General features: G+C 38.1%; 1 protein-coding gene across 18 annotated transcripts in view; it reads right to left on the bottom strand.

The window, feature by feature from the left end:
* Positions 1-22,419, bottom strand: part of LMO7 (LIM domain 7) — a 204,123-nt gene that overhangs the window by 35,721 nt on the left and 145,983 nt on the right. For 7 of the 18 annotated variants that reach the window (XM_019628695.1, XM_019628703.1, XM_019628701.1 and 4 more), the window contains 9 exons: positions 20,164-20,362; positions 17,427-17,679; positions 16,189-16,470; positions 15,710-15,913; positions 14,149-14,865; positions 13,141-13,170; positions 5,359-5,476; positions 3,133-3,275; positions 1,367-1,796 (listed from right to left, as the gene is read on the bottom strand). In XM_019628695.1, the coding sequence (XP_019484240.1) occupies positions 1,367-1,796; positions 3,133-3,275; positions 5,359-5,476; positions 13,141-13,170; positions 14,149-14,865; positions 15,710-15,913; positions 16,189-16,470; positions 17,427-17,679; positions 20,164-20,362 (2,376 nt within the window). The remainder of the gene's footprint in view (positions 1-1,366; positions 1,797-3,132; positions 3,276-5,358; positions 5,477-13,140; positions 13,171-14,148; positions 14,866-15,709; positions 15,914-16,188; positions 16,471-17,426; positions 17,680-20,163; positions 20,363-22,419) is intronic. The other 11 variants (XM_019628713.1, XM_019628706.1, XM_019628704.1 and 8 more) reach the window with 8 other exon arrangements.

Here is a 22,419-nt window from a genome sequence, read left to right on the forward strand (position 1 = left end):
AAAAAAAAAAAAGAATGTCTGTTTCTCTGCCTCCTTTTAACACCAGGCATTATGAATGTTTTGAATCTTTGTCAATTAGATGGGTGAAAAGTTGTATACTTCTTGCTTTTTCTAATGAGGCTGAACATGCATCTATGTGCTTTATATTACCAACCATTTAAATTCCCTTGCCCTTGAACTGACTCTTCCTTTCTATATCCATTTTTCTACTGTTTATCTTTCCTTAACAATTTGTAGGACCATCTTAAGTCTTAGGAATTTAACATGATATTTGTGATACATTTTTTTAATATTTTGCTGAGTCTATAAATTGTCTTTTGACTATGCTAAAAGTGTCTGTCATATAAATTTAATTTTTATGTTGTCAAATATGCCTGTATTTTACTTAAAATAATGGTCAGGAGATTCCTGGCTAGTTTAGACAGGTTTCCCTCAACTCAGTATTTTTAAATCAAATTTTTTCTTTTAGAATTTTACGATTCTAATCTTTTAGGATTCACAATGGCAGAGGTAAAAGGAATTTGAACATTGATCTTAAGACTGTATTGCTTCCTTTTACATAATTAAAATTAATACACCCACTTTTGTTTATGTAGTACTGCTTTGTGCTCAGGGCAAATGATTCCATAGTCATAAAAACCCCAATACAAATAGAAATATACAGTAAAACCTTGAATTGCGAATAACTTGGTTTGCAAGTGTTCCGCAAGACGAGAAAACATTTTTATTAGGTTGGTGCAAAAGTAATAGCGGTTCGTAATGGTACTTAACAATACATTTCAACTTGGTAAATGAGCGATGTCTTGCAATATGAGTAGTTTATTTCTGGAACGAATTATGCTCACAAACTGAGGTATTACTGTATATGTATTTTTTGGACATGAGGTAATTTTAATTACTACATTCAAACACATTAAGCTCTAATGAAGTGAGAAATTGAGAAAAATAGATATTTGTACATAATCTGAAAATATTTAGATTAAGCCAGATGAAATTTCTGTTTTATAAGTCTAAAACAACTGACTACTAACAACTTCACATAGTTCAACCTAACACTTTACAAAAGCTATATCTGAGAAAATAGGACACTAAAAAGTAAATGCTCTGCCTTAGAATGTAGCTTATTTGTTCTTTAAAATGTGTCAGCTCTACTTTCATTAAATGTAAAGTTTCATCAATTCTGCATCATTGCTATATTTTAAGCACTAAATGTCTATTGAATCTAAATCAGCTAAAATAAAATTGCTTTATATCCATATAAGTTACATACATTTCACATATCATATACACATAACTCAAACTCTGCTAAGTTCGTCAACAATTTGCTCTTGAGAACAGAGGAAATGAACTGGGAACACTTTTTTACCGTGTAGGATCTCGGGAGCGATGAGATTCCCCTTGACTGAGAGCCAAAAGGTCTCGGTGTGACCACAGATGTTAACCTGGCTGTATCAGTTTTCTGGTAACTTCTGGGGAGAGAAGCTGAAACTTGAGTTGACGCCATTTGTGTACGCAGCGAACGCTGAGGGGACAAAGAAGCTGGGCGTTGTTCTTCCCCAGGGGTTTTAGAAGGAAGCTGAATTTCAGCTGTTAGAGTGTCCTCTCTTTTTGCAAAAGTTGTAGAATCTTGTTTGGGAATTTCTGTAGGAAAAGTTGTTCCCTTCTCTTCTACTCTCCCACTCTGGTAACTTACTTCGGACATAGTCAATGTCCCAGGAAGCTTTTCTTCATTAAATACATCATCGGAAGAATACACTCTCCTTGATGTAATTGTAGATGTTTGTTCTCGGGATTCCCTTCGCAGAAAGAAACACACAATAACCACAAAGTTATGCATTTGACACCCAGAGGTGGGAAGACAGATGTTCTTTTGGTAATCAACATATAAAATGGACTGGGAATAAAAACAACTAACAACTTCACACAATAAGCAATACAAATTAAGAGAATATGAGAATACACATAATTTTTTTAATGCCATAGTAAGAAAGATTATAGTTGACTTTTTTTTTTTTAGAGGGGCTCTCAAATACTTCACAGAGATTTATTTTTTAAGTTGTAAAGATATTTTAATAAGGAAGTAAAGAAATTTTAATAAGGGGTTATTCACGAAATTTCATCCTCAAGTTTATAACTCTTCCAAAATTAACACACTATAAATATAACTAATTGTCTGACAGTCAATTTGAACCCTCCAAAGATGCAGACTATTTGTCAGCATTGTGAGTTTTTCCTGATTTATAATAATTAGTACAAATAAAAGACTACAACAGACTCAAACTTCCATTAAAATTAAGTTAGTGCATGGCTTCATACAGCTTCATAGAATTTGCATGGACAATTATTACAGATTAAAAAATCATTAAATATCTCATCATATTTATAGAGAAATTGATGAAACAGTTTCATCATCACCATTTAGTCAAGAGTATCTCTCAAGCTGTGTTGCATTTAAGTGAATGAAACTGTGTTTACAGCATTCTCTTCTAGAACACAAAGGAGCTTTGTTTAATTTCACCTGACAGCACATTTCCTTTTTGACGTTACCCTGAAAGCATATGTGCTAGCTCTCTGACCTCTACATATCCAAAGTTTTCACATAGTAACTGCTCTACAGGTAAGTTCAAATTTGCCCTTTACCCTGTTACGTTGCAATGCAAAAAATAAATCCTCACAACTTATATTTATACAGTCTTCCTTTGAAATATAATTTTAATTGCATCACTATACATGAAAAAAGAGCTTGGTTATATTTTTCACACTTTAGTGAAGTGTGGGAGCTGGGTGTATTTGACCATTCCATTCCTAAATTTGCTTTACAAGTAGAAAAAGTAGTTCCTTTTCTGCACCAAATATAGCCAATGCCACCCAATTCTGCATGTGACTATTCAATGTAAAATGGAGAATGAATGCATACTATTTAGCACTCATTTCTTTTGTTAATCCAAGTCATTATTTATCATAACAATGCTTTAAGTTTTCACTGCAGAGCAAAGTGAAATTGAACATGAAATTGAACATTCCATTGCATTATTTGATTACAGTTTAATAATGGTGCATGCTTAAATCAATGTACACATACACAAAAGATCTATTTCTGACACTGGTCTCTCCAGTCAGGAGATGTGTTACCTGTCCTGCAGCATTTCTTTAAATGTCTTGGAGCTTCTCTCAGATTTCTCAAGTGCCAGCTTTTCAATTTCTTCCCTCTCTTCTTTTTTCTTCTGCAAATCCGAAGTGTGGCTTTTTCGGCGATCTTTCCATTTTGCAAGGTCCTGATGAGAAAATCACATCAGCACGGGCATACCTGAATTTCTACACACCCTTTCTAGCAGAGAGCGCGCCAGGGTATCCCATTACATCGCTGAAACTATTCACTCCAACTTGATGCCAAGGTGCCCTAATTTTGCTTTTTATAGCCAGTGTTTCTGTACCACGCCTTTATCTCATGTGTCTGCCTAAAAAACCTGACCTAATAAGATAGACCCCATTTTTGTTTTCCTGCCTCGTTGCCCATTTCACAAAGGATACTAAATGCTTGTAATTAGGTGCTAGGTCAGAAAGAGCAGGACCTGTTTCAAATTCATTACCATCTCACTCCAATCATCTGGCTGTTATGTAAAATGACATGTCTCACTAGTGAAACTGGAACAGAAACATGACTGTAAAATGGCGAAGCAAATGTGAGTGCATACTGGATCTTTCATTTAACAAACCCTGAGCTCAGTCCCTGCTCTGAGACCAGGAGGCTGTCAACACGCTTCCCCTCCAGGAACTCTCAGTCTAGAAAAGAAACACAGACCCATAAATAAAAGTTCACAGATGAGTGTGTAGAATTGCTGAGAGAGTGGGGTTCCAAAGGAGAGAGTGGCCAATTCCACTTCCAGCAGGGAGGGCTGGGTTTGGGAAAGCTTTACTAGGGAGGCCAGGTTCGAGTATAGGATTCCAAAGTAGGGAAACTCCACACAAGGAGAGGTGGTAAGAAAGATCACGTGGGAACAAGTGGACACGTGTTTCCATAGGAATGTAGGTCTAACCCAGCTGGGTGAACCCAAGCCAGTCAACCTAATGGAGCTTTAAATTAGTTCTAGCAGCCTAAGCTGGCTCTGACACCCACCCAGGATATTTTGAATGGTGCAAACTTTCTGTCTCCAAAACAGAGGGATCCCATACTGAGAATGGCTAGTGGCATTCCAGCCCGAGCAGAAGCCTATCCAGACGGGAAGCAACCTCACCCCCAGGGGAGGCAAAGTAAGTTTTATGGTTTATACCATTTGGGAGCAGGTAGAGTCACTCCCCCTTTCAAAACAGCCTGAAACCAATACGAACTATTTCCAGAAAGAACAAAAGCAGTGTGCATTTAGTCCTATAGGATAGCCAGCATGGATTTTTATCTGACTTATCCTAATGGGTAACTCCGCAATACTTACTATTTTCATACCCAGTCACCATGTATTTTGGCAAAGTGACAGTGAATTACTGCTTCTTGACAATTAAATTGGGTTTCCAACTAAAAGAGGCACTGGACTTGAGCAGTGTAGCTACAACAGGGGTTTCGGTTTCATTATAATTCCTTTGAAAATCAAGATTTATTATCTCTGGCCCTTTTGTTCATGCTACCACTCAACTCGATTACCATAATGTTGTTCTCATACTTTTCTGGGTTTGCTCTGTATAGTTTATCTATTGCATTTCTTTACACTCCTTTGGTTTACAACAATTACCCCTTTCAAAACAGTTCATGCTTTTTTCTGCAGGGGCAAAACTACAGATTAAGCCTGCATCCATATAGACATCTGGATGTATGTCAGCTCTGTGGAAACACCTAATTTTGATTCACATTAATTACTTTGTCAACCAAAATATTACTCAGAGTTATAGTTTGTATTTCTCCTTAAATTCCCTCTATTAACGCTAAGAACGCTTTCATCTCTCCAGACTGACGCCAAGACCGTGCTGGACCCTGTCCCCCTGCTTTCCCAAGCCTTGAGCGAAGTCTCGTCCCTTCCCAAGCGTCAGTAACAGTCTTGCCCCAAATTCAATTGCCAAAGCAAATCAACACGGTAGCTATACTGCCAGGAAGTGGCTTCTCATATTGAAGAACTCAAGAGAATAATAAAAGATAAACATCTTATTTTATTTTTCACAATCGCCTTTAAAATATGCAATAGTAATAGAACCTAAAGTCCTAAAAAATAGTTTTAAAGGAAGTTGGTCACATTTTCTACAGGATTGAACCCTTTAATAGCAAGGAAAATCATCTCTTGAGTATACTGACTTTCTTTTAAGAGAAGCAAGGAAGAGTCAAACAAACCCACTTTCCCTGTCCTCCCATCTCCCAGGATAAAGAATACTCACATCCTGCCATTTCTGATCTTGCTCTTTCATTTGTGACTTCATTTTCTGCATCTCCTCGTAACGCAGCTGACGCAAGTGCTGTACGTCCTCCGCGCTGACATCACTCATGGACTTACTTCTACGACAAAAATACCCATGGTGACTAAGGTTCACATGATCAGATTTAGGGTTAAAACCGGAAGGTTGGGCTTATATTTGGAAATTCCATCTAAATTTCTGCTGTACTACCTAGGCGCGTTAGTGATAATATCACAAGAAACAGCACTACAGAGATAAATGGTGTTTTTCCAAAACGCAGAAACAAGAGCCTCGGCACTGTACCCAAGTGTGAATTCTTTCACAGAATGGCTCAACGAGCCCTGCACACATCGGAAAAATTAATCCAAATGTCCATATTTAGAGTGGTCCACACAGACAAGGATTACTTCAGAAAAAAATAGTAACTATTAGTCACTAGAATCATTTGTCTTTATTCTTATATCTCTCACAAAGCTAATCTTTTAAGTTTTGGCTGCCTTTTCTGTGCACTTATTAAATAATTTAATGATTACCTGATATTTTCTCCTCAAGTTCAATACCATGAGTAAATCTGCTGTTTTTTTCTCAAAGATTCTACAAGATCTGCTTCAACACTGCACTGGACTTGTTCTCAGAGTTCCACAGGCAGTTTCCAATATCCAGTTATAATATAACCTCTATAGCCCTCCTTTTTATTAAAGCAGCTTTCATGTCTTCCCTGTGTGCCCCTTGCCATGAGGATGTACTAAGGATTAGCTCTCTACGATCTCAATCTACAGTAGAAACGAATGAGCAGAGTACGGTGTTGTATACAAGACACATGTGCTATGCATGTGCATAGAGAATGAGATGGTAAACTGGAAATAGAGAAGGGGGCCCTGAGTTACAAAAGAGAGGAGTCAGCTCTGAATACTGAAGAGCAGGTAGGAATGAGAGAAGGGGGCGAGGCAGAGCTTTTGAGCTTTTGGAATGCCCCAAATGCTCCTTCCTACAAACTTTCATAATGCACTTGTGATTTTATTTCATTGTAACTGACTCCACTTTTATGTATTTAAGTAACTTTACAGCTTCTTCTTGGGCCCTTAAACTTTGCCTTCCCCGAGATTTTGCCATCAGCACATTTCTTTTAAAACAGGCTTGCCTTGGCCAGCTCAGGAATTCAATTATAATCTCTAAGCAAATCACTTCCAAATCCACAGACCAGGGGGCCAATCCCCTCCTTTGACTCAATTCCAATTGCTTATTAAATAGACTTCTCTGCATAGAGATGCAGAGTGCCTCGATTGTAAATGGACCAATCGAAATAACATTTAGAAAGGATTTTGCAAACAGTAACTCATGAAACTCATGAGGTAGCCCAACTCAATCTTGTCCCCAGACCTGCTTTTCTTCTGATGCCTGTTAAGGGTGTCATCCACAGTTGAAACCAAAGAACCATTTTTCACCTCTGCCTCTCACTTCTCCCCACTTTCAATTAGTTATTAAGTCCTCTTATTCAGTGTCTTTTTCTTTCCATTTCTATTGCCAACACCCTAGATCAGAGCACAGTCAACTCTTACCTAGACTTTTTTAAAAGCTTCTTAAATTATCACCCAGCCTCCAGATCCAGTGAAGATCTTTCTTGAACTGTTCCCTCAACTCAAAAGCCCTTTGCCAGTATATGTGCATTTGTAAATTCCACTCATTCCTTGAAGTCCTACGAGACTAAATTCCGGATGGGTCTATGCATTCTTCCCTTAGAAGTCTATCAGGCAACTCTAATTTAACTTGTCACAGACCAAAATCATGGTTGTTCATCCTACAACCTGCTCATCTCCCATCTTCCTCCTCTCAATAACAGTCAACTCCATTCTTCCAGACCATAGGCCAAAATCTTGGCGTTATCTCAGATTCCTCTCTTTCTCTCAGGCATGGTAACAGATCCCATCAGCAAATCCTGACACTCTACCTTCTAAATAGAGCTAGGACACAATCATCTCACCACCCCCACCATTACCACCCTGATCCAAGCCATCGTATCTCCTGGTTGGATTATTACAATAATAGCTCTCCCTGTTTCCACTTCTTCCTGTCCAACAGTGTATTCTCAACATAGCAGCCAGAGGGGTCTTTTTAAAACTGCACTCAGATGGTGGCATGCCTCAATTCAGCACTCACCAGTTCCTTCCCATCTCACGCGAGGTAAACACAGGTTCTACCAAGACTTACGAGGTCCAACCATTGCCTGGCCCCTGCCTCATTCTCTTCACTCATCTCCTGAAATGCTCCGCGTCACTTACTCGGCTACAGCAATTGGCTTCCTTGCTCATGTTCAACCTCTTGCTTTTCTACTTGCTCCTAAATCTGCCTGGAAAGTTCTTCATCCAAATATCCACATGGCTTATCTCTCACTCCCAGTCATCTGCTTAAATGGTATCTCAGTGTTTCCTTCTCTGACCACTCTACAAAAAAACAGCAAATGTCCCTCTCCCTTGGCACACCTCTTCCCTCACCCTCTTTCTCCATAGCATAGATCTCCATCTGAAATGGATGTTTATGTACATGTCACCTGCCTTGTTCTATAAAATTATAAAGCAGGAATTTTGTCTGTTGCGGCTGTATTGCCTATGCCTCAAAGAATGTCCAGCCCTTAGTAGGTGTTCATAAATGCATTAATGATCTAGATAATATTCTATCACTTTGATGAAGTCTTCCTAGCTCTTCCATGCCAACAGTGGTCTGCCCCACCTCTCAGCTCCCCTAGTGCTTTAGCTATACCTTTCTCATGGTATTTAACATTCAGCACTGGTACATATACTGCATCCATAAGTGTGTATGTTTGGCTTATCTTCCTCACAAGTTCACATGTTGCTTGAGATGAAAACACATTAACATAGCACGAGGCATGCCGGATACACTCGTTTAACATCTGTGGTAAGAATGAGGTATGTTTTATCACATTTAATCAAGCAAAATAAACTTGAAATGTTTCTAATTTTTGTCAGAATTTATGACTCTCTCCCAAAGTTTTATAAAGAAAGCTTTATAGGATTTGTTAAAGAATATTAAGGAATTACATACAGAATACATATGAATTTATATATGAAATTATATATTAATCTACCAATGTAATATTACTTAGTTAACTAGGTATGACTGCATATAAAACTGATTTATGTGTATTTGAGAACATAAATTCTCTTCAGTCATAACTGCAAACAATAAGGCTATTGGAGCTAATACTATAACAGACTCACTAAAAAGAGGCAAGAAAAAATTTTCAGGGCCAAGGCATGAGGGGAATCTGGATACCTAACAGATGCAGTTGCATAAATTCCAGAACAAAAATAGAAATGTAAAGATTTTAATAACTTTTTGGTGGGGTGAAGGCTGGACGGTCCCGACCAGCCCAGACTTGTACACAGGTGCCGTTTAGAACCTCATCCTCCTGCACCATAAAATCTTAGCATGTGTCTTCTCAGAAAACGTGCTCATCCTGGGCGGAGGCTGCACTGTCCTCCCAAGAGACCACAGCACAGAGCCTGGCACATAGGAGGTTCCCCAAAGAACAAAGTGAGCCAAACACCACCCTGAGTAGGCAAATCCCTGCATAAGGGAGGAATGTGAGCTCCTTTTGATCCCTGGGGTGCATAATGTTACCTACAAAAAGCCTGAGCACTTTCCACACAGGCGGAGCCAGGCACTGGAATGAGACAGGAAGTGAGGGCTCTGGGTCTGGCCGTGGCACCGATTTCCATCGCAATCTAACATCAGTTCCCTTCTCTGAGCTTCAGCGCCTCATCTACCAAGCAAGGAAGGGATCCCTATGAGACATGGGTATGGTGATGTTAATTACATGTCAATAACCATCTGGTGCTATACACCAACTGTTCTTGTTCAGGCAAATATGACTGCGTGGGATCTCCTGAAAACTAACTACCAAAGCAGTTTCAAGTGAGAGAGGTCACCCCAGGCCATACCGATAAAATCTAGAGCTTTTAGAGTGCAGGAGTCTTCCAGCCAGATCATGGAGAATTCTTTCCTTCCTTATCAGAGTTAACAGCATAATAAACTTCTGAGGGCTTACTGTGTGCCAAGCAGTTACTTGGGTTATCTCATTAGACAAAACCCTAAGTCTGGTTCTACCACTCAGTAGCTGGATGTCCTTGGGAAAATTGCTATATCTGTTTCTCTTTCTCCATGTCTCTAAAATGCATATAATACCCATCTGTCTACCTCACAGAATTGAGATAAGCACCAGAGATAATCCCAGGAAAATCATTTGGGAAAACTGTAAAGGACTACACAGCTCTAATATGTTTGGTAGAGTGAATTACTATTCACTGGCCAATCACCATTCTTACAATTCGCTGACTTGCCACCTTTGTATTTCCTTACTTGGAAAGTCTCCAATTTAGAAGTGCACTTGGATTTTTCCCCAAAAAAATACAGGTCTAACATGTTGCATTTTCAGTTGAATATAATTTTTTCAAATAGCATTTACGAAGAGAGAAAGAAGGGGAAAGTTTAAGGAAGCAGGTATAGATTATAAACCAGTATCACCAAAATCTTACTCTCTTCTCCCACGATGCTAATCATCGGCTACTTTCCTGGCACTTTTTGACTAGTGTTATGATGCATAATTGTTTAAAAGAATTTATAGATCAAAAAGGACCAACATGTAGCAAAATGTGCTTAATATAAAAATCACTGGTAGCCTCACACAGCAAACAGAAATTCCATGATACTAAGTTTGAGGCCCCCAACCTTCAGAGGAAGACATGAATATAATTATTTATGCACCTCTAGATATATTTCCATTAGGTGTTGTAGGAATTCTCTAAAGGGTAACCAATACTAAAGCCTGAGAAAGCTTTAGAACGACCATCAACTAGAATGATAAACAATGTAATAGAGACTTTTCCTGTATAGTTTATAGTCTAAATCAGGGTTTCTCCAAAGCAGCACTACTGACATTTTGGGGCCAGAAAATTATTTATGGTAGGGGACCGTCCTGTGTATTGAAGGACATTTAGCTGCATTGCTGGCTATAAAGGCACCAGGTGCCAGTGGCAACCCCTGTCTCCTAACAACCCACCCTGTGTGACAATCAAAAATGTCTGCAGACATTAACAAATGTCTCCTGAGGGCAAAATCCCCACAAAGTAACTCATATCAACTTTATTTTCTCTTCCTTTTTGTTGTCTTGTGTGTCTTTATAGCTCTATAGCTTTATAGCATCTATAGGATGTTTTTAGCCAAAACCCACAAGTGAAATATAGGTATCTTAGTTGCCTTTGAATACAACTTCCCCTTGAATCAGTCAGTGTTCGTTTCCTATTGACAATTGGCAGGAGATTCAATGGCTTAATCACATTACAAAATTACAGCTATATAACCTTACAAATTTATCTGTCATTAGAGCTTCTACCAAGAGGCATCATAACCAAATTTTGAAATGTCATACAGACACATAAGTCCATGCAACACAAAAGCACACATGTGAGAAATGACTGCCATACACAAAGCATCTTACAAAAAATAAACAAAGTGACAGGTGTAAAATGCCAAATAAAGAGCAAGCCAGAAATTAACGATCTGAGACGTCAAACGGTAAAGCACATTTCTCTTTAACCTGGTCCTTTCCAAAAGGAAAGCATCCATGATTTTTCAACCACAGGATGTTGAAAAATAATGAATTTTCAGGTAAGTATTCCAAGCTTGACAATGTACATTACATCCAAAGAAACATCACCCAGAAATAGCAGTTGTTTCATGGTTATAAACATGTTCATAAATGTTTATAACCATGAAACAACTTCTAGATTAAATGCCTATACTCAACCCAATTGAATTTTTGCTTTCATTGCAGAGATCAATTTAAGAAAAACATTGGTAATTGACAGAATAGAGGGGGAAAAAAGTACCATATAATAGATTTTGATTGCACTTAGTCTACAATGCACTTGAGTTCTATGAAGACACATTTGTATTACTTCCCATTATTTCACAAGTCATGCAGTATTCATCAGTCTCAATTTACAGACAATCTTGTTTTATTTGTGTTGTTACCTTGGCACTAAACTGCAAGGGGAACAGCCTTGAAAGCAAATACTGTACTACGCAAGCAACGATTCTGAAATAGTATACAGAAGGCATTTGCTGCTGTTAGCTATAGCCTAGAGAAATCCTTAGCTTTCTGAGCCTTGGCATTGGGGTTTCTCTCTTTTCTTAACCCAGTCATACACTGTATCCCTAGAGTATGAATAGTCATTGAAATAGCTATACATGTGTGCAATCCTATCAACTACTTGTACTTGGGGTGCTCGTATTCCCTTTAAGAAAACAACCTGTTTACATTTTAAAGTCTTATTTACCGATGAAAATTCTTCTGAAAGTTATCATTCAAAATGCTAGAAGATGGAAAGAGATTTTTTCATGAAGTTAAAACAACGTTCCTCTGATGCACCATGTTTAGCAGATGCTTAGGCGTCATGCTGAAATTGCCATGTTCACCCTTACTGATGAGAAGGCCGTAGGCACAGGAGGAGCTGGAGGGGGTAATGTGCCTTTGCTGGGAGCCTGATTTTTAAAATCAGTGACTGAGAAATACCTGCAATTAGTTGCCCGTGGTTCAGTTACATCTTTGACATATAGAAAGGTTATAAGACTTTTAAATAGCAATTGTATTTGGTAACTTCCAAGATCTCTACATTTTCAAAGTATCCAGCTATCAAAATTAGGGAATCTTAGAGATTAAATAAATCCTGGTAGGGGAAGATACTTAGCTACTAAAGCTTAGGTCTTATAATGAAAATACTTGATGATCAAGATTAAAATATTTCACACACTTAAGTTTTCTTCTTGCTCAAAAACTATTAGCAGTTAGACTCACAAAGTTATAGAAAGTTTGGTGGAAAATGTCAATATGCAGCCACCTGGTTATTTTTCAATAAGAATAAGTGATTCTACAGTTAGTGTGTAACAAAAAGTAAAAGTAGCATTTTCTTTTAAGTATGTTATTCTGGAAATAGAAAATATTTCCAGGAAGTTATTTTTATATTTTATGTCTACCAGGTGACTAAAGTTTACAGTAGACAAAAATTAAGGGTTAGTTACAAATATCATCCTTGCAACAATATTGGAAAGATTTTAACTTTTGCAGGGTTGGAAGGCTGATTTGACTCTATCACACAGCTATTTTGTAACATTTTTCCCTAATCAGGAATCTTGAAAATTTTTTCAAATTCTACTAGGGAGATTAATGCCACTCACCATCCCAACTGAGAAAGCTCCCCAATAAGCTAGCAGCATATACATGATGCCGACTTCACGTATTCCAACCGCAAAGTAAATTCTAATATTATTTTTCCATCACACATTTTCTAAAATGTAGTTATTTGGGCTTCAACATCCAGGATGAAAATTTAGGTCTGTATAATAATCAAATACCAAAGTAAAGATACCTAATCTTAGGCAAGCGCCTTATTACTTTTAATCAACTCCTTGAATTAAAAAACAACAACAACAAAAAAAACCCCTTGAATTTTAAACTTCTAATAAAGCAATTCGATTGTTGTCATATAGCACTTCATGCACTGAGAACCCAGACACATTACTATTAGGCTGGAAAATTAATAAAAATTTCCCATATCTAAATTTCATGCACAGCACACAGCATCCCAGTTTAGTGACATGCCAGGACAGAAGTGCAATGACACATTACACAAAGGACAAACAATATGCAGAGATTGATTTTTTTTTACTGTGAACCACAAAACTTACCCATTCTCACCATAAATCTTTTGAAAGAGTCTAAGAAATTAGAAAACCAAAAATTAAAAGTCATTTCTTCCAATGTGTTAATTTCTAAATGCTCAACATTTTTAACTGAAGAGTCTAACTAGATATGGACAAATCTCAAAAGGTTGCTTCTTCAGTCATATTCTTGATCATGTCTCAAATTCTCATTGATCTCATATCTCAAAGAATTCACATTAAGTAAGATAAGAGTTTCCTGATTTAACTGAACTAACAAATCCATAACAAAAAGCTTCCTGTTGCCAGGAACTAATAAAAAGCTAGATTTGCATCTACTAATTTTATTCAACCTAATCATATTTGTCCATTCCAAAGTTCAACAAACTGAACATTCATCAAAACATCAAGTTGCATAACACAAAAATGCACTCATTATTATTAAAATGGCTAAAGTTACATATATGTAAAATTTGGCAGAGAGCAAATAACATTCATGCATTTTAATAAAGTTTGCACTGAACTTGAAACTCTAAATTTAGAAAGTCACATACTGATAGTACAAAAAAACCTAGGTCAAAAACAAAAATCAAAATCAAGTTAAATGAAATTTGCAATGCCATATTTTCAGGGCAATTTTTACACAAAACTCATACCCTCCAAAATAGAAACACGTAAGACCAAACTGCAACCAGACAGACTGTTTCAGAAGTGCCTGGACATGAGAATAAAAATCTGTAAATGTAACCGGAAAACATTTTCATGTAACATCAAGACTAGTACCACAGTCTTCCTTTACGGCCAAATACGGCAAATACACCTTCTTAGACAGGCCTCAAATAGAGGATTTACAGGTGTGCAAATATGGAATTGCACTTTTTCCATGAAATAAAGGTTTCTCAAAGCAAAACATTTTTTACAGGCTGCTTCAAAATGACTCATGACATGCGGTCGGGCAATACGATGCCACTTTCTCACACAAGTTGCACAAGACCATCCATTACAAGCAAAATCCTTGCAGAAACATACTCTGACCTCTCAACCATCAGCCGTTTCTTGTGCCTAAGCCTGCTGGCCTCCCGGATGGCCTCCCACTTCTGTAAGTCCGCCTCACTGCAGGGACCTGGGGTGAAGCTGATGGGAGGCACAGGAGTGCCCATCTTCCAAGACTGGATCTTACGAGTCAACATATCATCTTTCTTCTGACGATATGAAGGAACTAATACTCTACAGCTATTGCTTTTTTCTTTGGATGGGCATGTCCTTTCAAGTACACAGAGGAATTTTGCTTGAATTTCCGGCGGAAGAGTCCAGGGTTCCGGGAAAGGGATGGGCTGGTATCTATCTGGGGCCCCCGACAGAGGCACCTCTTTCTTCTGTGCTGGAATTCGGCGGACAATCATATCATCCTTTTCCAGATCTGGGAGTACAAGTTCACCTTCTCTACATTGCAGAATTATGTCTCGCTCTACAAGGTCATCTTGCTCAGAAAACCTGAAGTCTTCAAAAGCCCGGAGAACACATGGATTGGCGTGGAAAGCTCCAGTCTTTCTGACAAAGAAATCATCATTCTCTAAGTCAGGATCCAGGGCTGACATCTCAAGATCACCTCCTCTAGACCCTGGTGCATAAGAGAGATTCTTCCTGCGTGTTACGAGCCTTGGGCCAGCAGTGGGATCAATTCTGATATTTGTTTCAGAAGACAAGATGTCGTCAGAATATGTTTGGAAGGCCTGAAGTAATAAAAACTGACTGAAGCATAGAAAAGAAAAAGGAAGGGAGAATCTTATTAAGTTTGAGGAGAAAAAGTAGTTAGGTAGCAGACAAACTAGTCAGTTACTGTGGATGAATTATTTTAGGGGGCCATCAGACTAGCATTTAATGCCATCACTTGTGACTTTCCTGGATACCATTTAAAGAAACAAGAGCAGAGTGTACTTCTCAGGAAAGGTGGGTACCATCAGGCCCAGTGAGGGACCAGAATGGAGGCAGAGTAAACCTCCCTGGCATGCAACACCACACTCGCTTTCACTTCTTCCTCAGTCCATGAGTCACCATGACCTAATTCCCATCCCAGAAAGGGAAGCAGTAATGATCTTGGAAAGTTTCAAGAGTTGGTCATGAAGCACTTTATGCAGTAGGCACAGGTAGTCAGCAGAAATTTTAAAAATGCTCTGAAGCTTTATAAAAGCCCCTGAGGAGTTTGCATTTTTCCCACCAGACTTGCCTGTCCTGGTGTCTATCTAAAAGTTATTTCCTGTCTCCACTTCTCCATGCATTGCACATCTGTAAAATTAGGTCAGCTGTCCCCAAAAGCCTTTTAAATGGTTTTCCAAAAGAACTGATTATGCCACATTTAACTCTATCCTCCCTTATCCGTTATTGTTCTCAAGAAGAATATATCATCCTGCAGACTTCCAAGCTTACATGCCCACACAGAAAGCAATATACCATACATCATGCTTTATACTAAAGAATAAGTGAGTAAGTTTTTATGGTTCAGCACATCATGATCTGAGGTTAATGTAGCAGCAGAGGCAGGGACGGGTGTCACAGGCCAGACTCAAAGCAGGAAGGCTCATGTAGGCAGGTACACCTGGGCTCGTCCGAAGTACCATGAGCGCTCCTGGCTGCATGGGTGTCCCGTGAGTTTCTGGCCTGTTCGGTAGCTAGTTCCATCAAGAGTGAACGTCTCTGGTAGTTGCTGTCTAGCCTATGCTCTGCTTTGGGCATCCTACTGAAAATGGCAGAGCCTCTGCCAGAGCCTGATTCCTCATCCTCAGAGTATGAATTCCTCCTACTGTGGAAGGAGGCAGAGAAAGGAAGGAGAGAGGGAAGAAGACACAGCATTGGAGAAAAATAGAACTAAAAATAATGTCAAGCTACAACTATGTATAGAAGAGGTCTTTTTAAGATCCAGCTCCTACAGTTTAAATTTAAACAGCATTTTCTTTTTTCAGTTACAGAGGTTCTGTAGATGTTGGAGGGAAATGAAGCTGTCTCTTTCATAAAAAGCACACAGAGAATGCACCCAGCCAGGACACTGGAATGACAGAAACATGCACAGAGACAAACCTGAATCCCTGAAATTCTTTATACCATGGTTTATAAGTTTCCCTTTTTATCCTTTTCCAGTTCACATCTTCTGGGAGCCAACATTTGGGAAGAAACTGATCGAAAGCAATCCCTGGGTTTGGCATGATCGGACTTAGCTTTCTCACATAAAGGTCATCCTTTACAATATTGGGTATGCTTGTCTTTTCTTCGTCTTCCTCTTCCAAGTAACAAAAGGAGTTTGAAGTTTCTTGTACTGTTGACCAGTTCTCCACGTTTGTGCCCCAAGTTCTCCTCTCGTTACTGTTCAAAACATCCAACCGGTTAAGATAATGCATGAGCAATGTGTGACATAGACTACAGAAGGCATGCTTTCTGGCTCACAAAGTTTACACCACTGGGAAGGAAGCAAATTAGTTCCCATTCTCAACATACAGCTCCTAGAACAAAGTTAAGGCATTATAACAGCATCTCATTTTAATTAAAGAATAGCCTACTGCATAAGGGACAAAGGTAATTATAAGATGTGTTAAAAAAAGACACACTGTGAACAACTTGGGGTGTTACTTTTTTATGTCTTACAATCAACAGAATAGATATTTAGAAGCAGGAGGAAGCTGTCAGTTCATATAGCATGGTGGCTACTGGGCCAGCAAGAGAAAATATTTGTGAATAAGAGTTAGGAGAGAGAGTGTTCAAGAAGAAATTCTCTGGCCTCTTTTTCCCTTGGAATCTACGGCTGGCTAAGGCATCCGAAACTATGTCAGGCAACCTGCGTTCATCCTTGGAGTCCGAGCCACTGTCAGAACCATATACGTTCTTCTGATAGGAAGCTGGATTTGAAAAGTCACACTATGCTCTCTGCTCATTTGGTGAGAAATTAAAGAGCTCTTTTTATGTCCACGGAGATCAATCAACACAGGGGAGGAAAAAGAAAAACAACGACACAGCAGAACTCACAATGAACGATATAAGTCATCCAGTAAGCTGAAAGATACCAGTAAGCCTAAAGGAATGCATCTATAAAAAGAACAGGCAAATCATATGCTGACATTCTAAAATGTAAGAAATATCTTTAAGACATGTATGACTAAAAATATAGGCAGGAAAAACAAAAACGTTTGCATTAATGAAATCTAATATATTTTAATCTACGACATATATTTTAAGAACCATTCCTTGTACCACATTTAAATATCCCAGCACATTCGCAAGCCTACTCAATTTTAAAACTCGATAATCGGATCGCATCTCAATACCTTGAAAATGTTCCATCTGCTTCTGTATAGACAGGGCTTGCCCAACTTCTTCTGTTATCTTCATTTTTGTCCGGCTTTTTCTTCCTCAAGGGCGCCGGCACATAGGATGGTTGTCTACTTTTGTTGGGTAAAAAACGATTGAATGGTAAAGCAGACTTTGGTTCAATGGCTGAAATCCTCCGATAGGACATATCATCTTTATTGTAATCCTGCATTTTGAAGGTTAATTCAGAATCGGTGTCACTTTCACAACCTACAAAAAAGGCACAAGCATTTTCTTTACTCTCCAGATTATTCCTCTAACTGAAACCCACACAGCCTGCCAGCTTTGTCTTTCCCTTGGAAACCCGGTGCTCTGCTGCTAACTACGGGGAGTATTTTTAGACATTTGTCATGAAGTTGTGATAAGATCCATTAGGAGGAATCTGCTTTGCATACTGGAGGCGCGTGCAGCACATGCTTCTCCTCTTGCACATTCTAAGCAGAAAAAGTCCCTATGGACAGCCGAACCGCTTTATTTCCCAATCTTCCCTGCCCCCATAATCTTTTATAAAACGTGTTGATGGACTATATTTGCGTAAAACCTAGCAATTGAGCCAAAGACACTTTAAATGAGATATGAAAGTAATTCTAGGGAAACAGTCATTTAAAAGACAGCATGCAGCCCTCTGAAATTTCTGTGAGGCAAGAGATATGGGCGGACATAGAAAGAGAAGCAGAAAGCACAGGATGTTACAGGAGTGTGGTAGATCCTAAGACCTCTGTGAGCAAGGAGCACACATTAGATATGGAATTGGACCAAATGACTACCAAAGTCCCAATGGAATATCAAGTCTCCTACCTAAATGAGAACACAGAAGCCTTTTTCTGAGGGTGGCCACGGGTATTATAGTTTTGATCCAAAGTCATTTAAACACGAATTTAAAAGAATACACTTTGATACACCTCAAGGTCAGATTGAAACAAATACAACCAGTTCTCTTAAAAATAAATAAATAAATAAAGTGCTCATTTAAAGACACAGGAAGAAAAGCGGGTACAGACACTACAGATCCAAGCTGAGTTGTCTGACTTTCTTGCCTTTTTGTAAAGAAAGTATGCAAATGTGGGCGGCCTGCTTCCATCCCACCAGGGCTCTCTGAGGTTGGCTGTGCACACCACCTGAGTACCTGAGTACCTGAGAGCTGCAAGTTGTCGGCACAGAGAGCACCTGTGGGGTTAACCTGAGCTAAAGGCAGTCCTGTCTCCTCCCTCCTGCCTGGCAGGAATCCACAGTAAATAACACTGAGAATGACCTACAGGAAACGGTTTAACACACAGCTATGAGACCAGGGGAAAAGGGTGGCATGGTGCAAAGGAAGACAGTATACACAGCTCACACCAGGAAGGTTTATAGTCACTAATCCGGTGCTTCATTTGTTTCTACAGCCTCCTAAGCACACAGTACATTTTCTGGAAATGAGAGAAATGTCTTAATTCCTATCAAAATTTACACATGTAAAATCGTAAGTACATAAAGAAATTGTTCTACTTTGGAAATTTTCCCCATTCATATTGAGATATAATTGACATGCAGTACTGTATACGTTTAAGGTGTACAGTATGATTTGACTTACGTGTATTGTGAAATGATTGCCACAGTACATTTGGTTAACATCCATTGTTCTCATATAAAGAAGAAGAAAAACATTTCCTTGTGATGAGAACTCAGGATATAATTACTTTCTTAACTTTCATATGTGCCACATAAGAGTGTGAACTGTAGTCATCATGCCGTATAATACATGAATTTTTAAAGTTAATGTTTTTATTTTTGAGTCTATACAGTACCCTATAGAGTAGGCAAATATTCTTGATATGGGAGGTTTCATATAAAACTAAGAATTTGACTTTGAAACTCGGTTAACTTAAAAATAGTATCCTAAGTTGTGGTGATCATCCATTTTGGACTGTAACCTGGTAGGCAGCAGAATTTTAATACACTGATCACAAAAAAAGGTTTATCATCCTGGTGGCCCCCAGGCTTTTCTCTTTTTTTTTTCCCTCGTGCTTATAATTACCAAGTCTTCACTTCTTCACTCTTTAAACAAGGTCTGTAACTCCTTCCTCAAGATCAGGGAGCAGTGTCACAGTGGCTCTCTGCTTTTCGTCACATTAACCAGGCACCCCGTCCAATGAGAATCTGAGAACAGACTTTGATTCCACACCACCGGACCACTGCACTTGAACTGTATGAAGTCTGAATATTCCCACAATGCCTCAGGTGTTTTTCCTGTTTTTTTGTGGGGTTTTTTGAGAATTTTTTAATATTTTTGGAAAAAGTAAGAGAAGAGAAGCGAAAAAAGAAAATAACTCAGGAATTAGACAGATGTTTTTTAGTCTTTCCTTTCTTATGTTTAGAAATACCAGTTAACAGGCCTCATAGGCACAGATCATTAAACCTGAATCTGGAAAGAAAAGAACTAAAATATATTACCATACTGAGAAAAAAGGTACAGTTAACTCTCCTCTCCAGTCTTCTCTAAAAATGGGAAGGAAAAACAAACAAACAAAAAAACCTGAAACCATCACCCCTCTAGTGGTGGTTATTAACATTTGGGTCTTTATGAAAATACACTTCTTGATGAAATTTTTGCCTTGATAATGTTCACCCCATTTTTCTACTCTCTCTCATTTCCAATTTTCTCTTAATATACAAACAAATAAAAATAAACTTACAATCAGAAATGTAACTCACCTTCACGTCCCCCCCTAAGTGTGATATCAGAGGAGCAGCTTGTGAATGACCTAGACCCCAAGGAGTCCAAGCTTTCAAATGAATCTTCTCGCCTATGGTTGCCTGGAGCAGCAGGAAGTTCACCCCTCTCAGCACACCAGATGTCGCCGTAACCGCTGTCCCTGCCACTCCTTTTCAGGCAGCTGGAGTCTTCAAGTGCCTAAAAAAAATTTGTTGTACAGAATACTAAGTTAGCATTAAAATTCCAAAAATGTAATCAGTCATGACTTGTTTGTTTGCAGAGCTCAAGTTGTGCTTCATTTGAGAGGTGTGACAATGGGATTTCCTTTTTAAACAAACAAAGAAACCTGATTTAAAAAATCAGAAAATAAATCGATTTTCCCACAACTAATACTTGGCCCTCGTCTAACCATAAGGAGGTAGTCAATATTCTTTAATGAAGTAGTATAGTCTATTTAAAAATAAAAAAGGGGGAACATTTTAATAAGAAAAGCTATTAACTAAAATAATATTCAAATGCTAAAATCAATGATTATTTACAGTTATTTGGCAATAAATATGAAAGGAGTCAAAGAGAAAAGTCAACCTTACTTTTGATATCCAAAAGATAGAAGATAACTAATAACTTATATTCAGCGTGCCTCTGGGAAATATTTGGGGTTATGTATATTAAACAAAAAAATAATGGCTAAAGTTCTTTAATGAAAAAAATAAAGTTTTTTAAGAGGGGGCAAGTACAGCAGGTATGCAAGTTACAGAAATTATTTATTTTTACTGATTATGAAACCTAGATCTGAACCAAGGAAAGCAGACTTGTTTTCCAACATATAAAATATTTTCCCTGGATCTAAATAAAATATTTGGCTCATGTAAGAGATATGTAGAAATCTGGCAAATCGCATTAGCCATAGGTTTGTAAATTATATAGAATTTACTCAAAATAAGTGTTTTTAACTAACGTTTCTCTATGAAAGTAAATAGCAAAATACAACTGGACTTTTTAAAATTAGGATTTAAGTAAAATTTATAAAGCCCTTAGCACAGTCCTGATACATAATAAATATCAATGACTAGCTAGTAACTATAATTGTTTTAATATGGTGACTGCAACTCTGTCATTATAGTAAAAATCAGGAATGTTACTTTCAGGTTAGCTTACTAATACAGAGACACTTTAAAGAAACTAGGAATTCCTAACAACCAAAGGTAATATGTGAATCTTGATTAAATCATGAATCACACCAAAAAGCTATGAAACTGAGTTGAGACATAATTGGGAAGCTCTGAATGTAGACTGGATATTAGATAAGGTGGAATTTTTATGAATTTTCTTAAGTATAATAGACATCATGACATCATGGCTACATGGAAGAATTTCCATATAACAAAAACAAACAAAAATAATTTCACTCTTAAGAGACACATACCGATTATTTAGGGGTAAGATCTCTGAATTTACCTTGAAATGCTAAAGTAAATAAAACATGAATAGATGTATAAATAGATATATCAATATGGGAAACTTTTAATAGTTGAATCAGATGGTACATAGCTGGGTATTCATCGTACTTACTATTCTTTCAACTTTTAATTATGAACATTCTCAACATATGACAAAGTTGACAAAGTAATGTTTATAATGAATAATCAGCAACTGTCTTAGGCATACTCTTGGCTAAGACGGGATATGTCAAGTCGTAGTTGAATTGTCTGACAAGTGTTTGAAGCACCAATAAGTTTAGTAGATTCATGTGAAATTTTATATGCTTTGGATGCCAGACACTTTGGTGTTAGAGTTGACACCCTGCCATGAATGCAGCACCCACCTCGCACCCTATTTCCAAGCAGATGGGCGAGATGGGACTGACGGTGCCGAAATAGTCTCAAAATGTAAAAAGATTCCCCCCAGCTCCAGAGCTAAATGCTATTAAGAATAAAGGGGGACCACATAAAAAAATATATACATATACCGTGTTTCCCTAAAAATAAATAAAACCTAGCCAGAGAAGAAGCCCTAGCATGATTCCTCTGGGATATGGAGGGCACGCTCCCTCACATGAGGGTTTTATGACCTGTTTCAGGGAGAATGGTGCCTTTTCCACAAACTCCTTCTGCTTAAAACATTCAGTATGCCAAAGTGCCATATTTTGGCACCTAAAATCATGAGGGCTTATTTTCCAGCTAAGGCTTATGTTCAGGGAAACAGGATATATATATATATATATATATATATATATAATATTATATTATATTATA

The sequence above is a fragment of the Hipposideros armiger genome, unplaced genomic scaffold (assembly GCF_001890085.2).
Source record: "Hipposideros armiger isolate ML-2016 unplaced genomic scaffold, ASM189008v1 scaffold_806, whole genome shotgun sequence".
In the NCBI taxonomy this organism is placed as follows: Eukaryota; Metazoa; Chordata; class Mammalia; order Chiroptera; family Hipposideridae; genus Hipposideros; species Hipposideros armiger.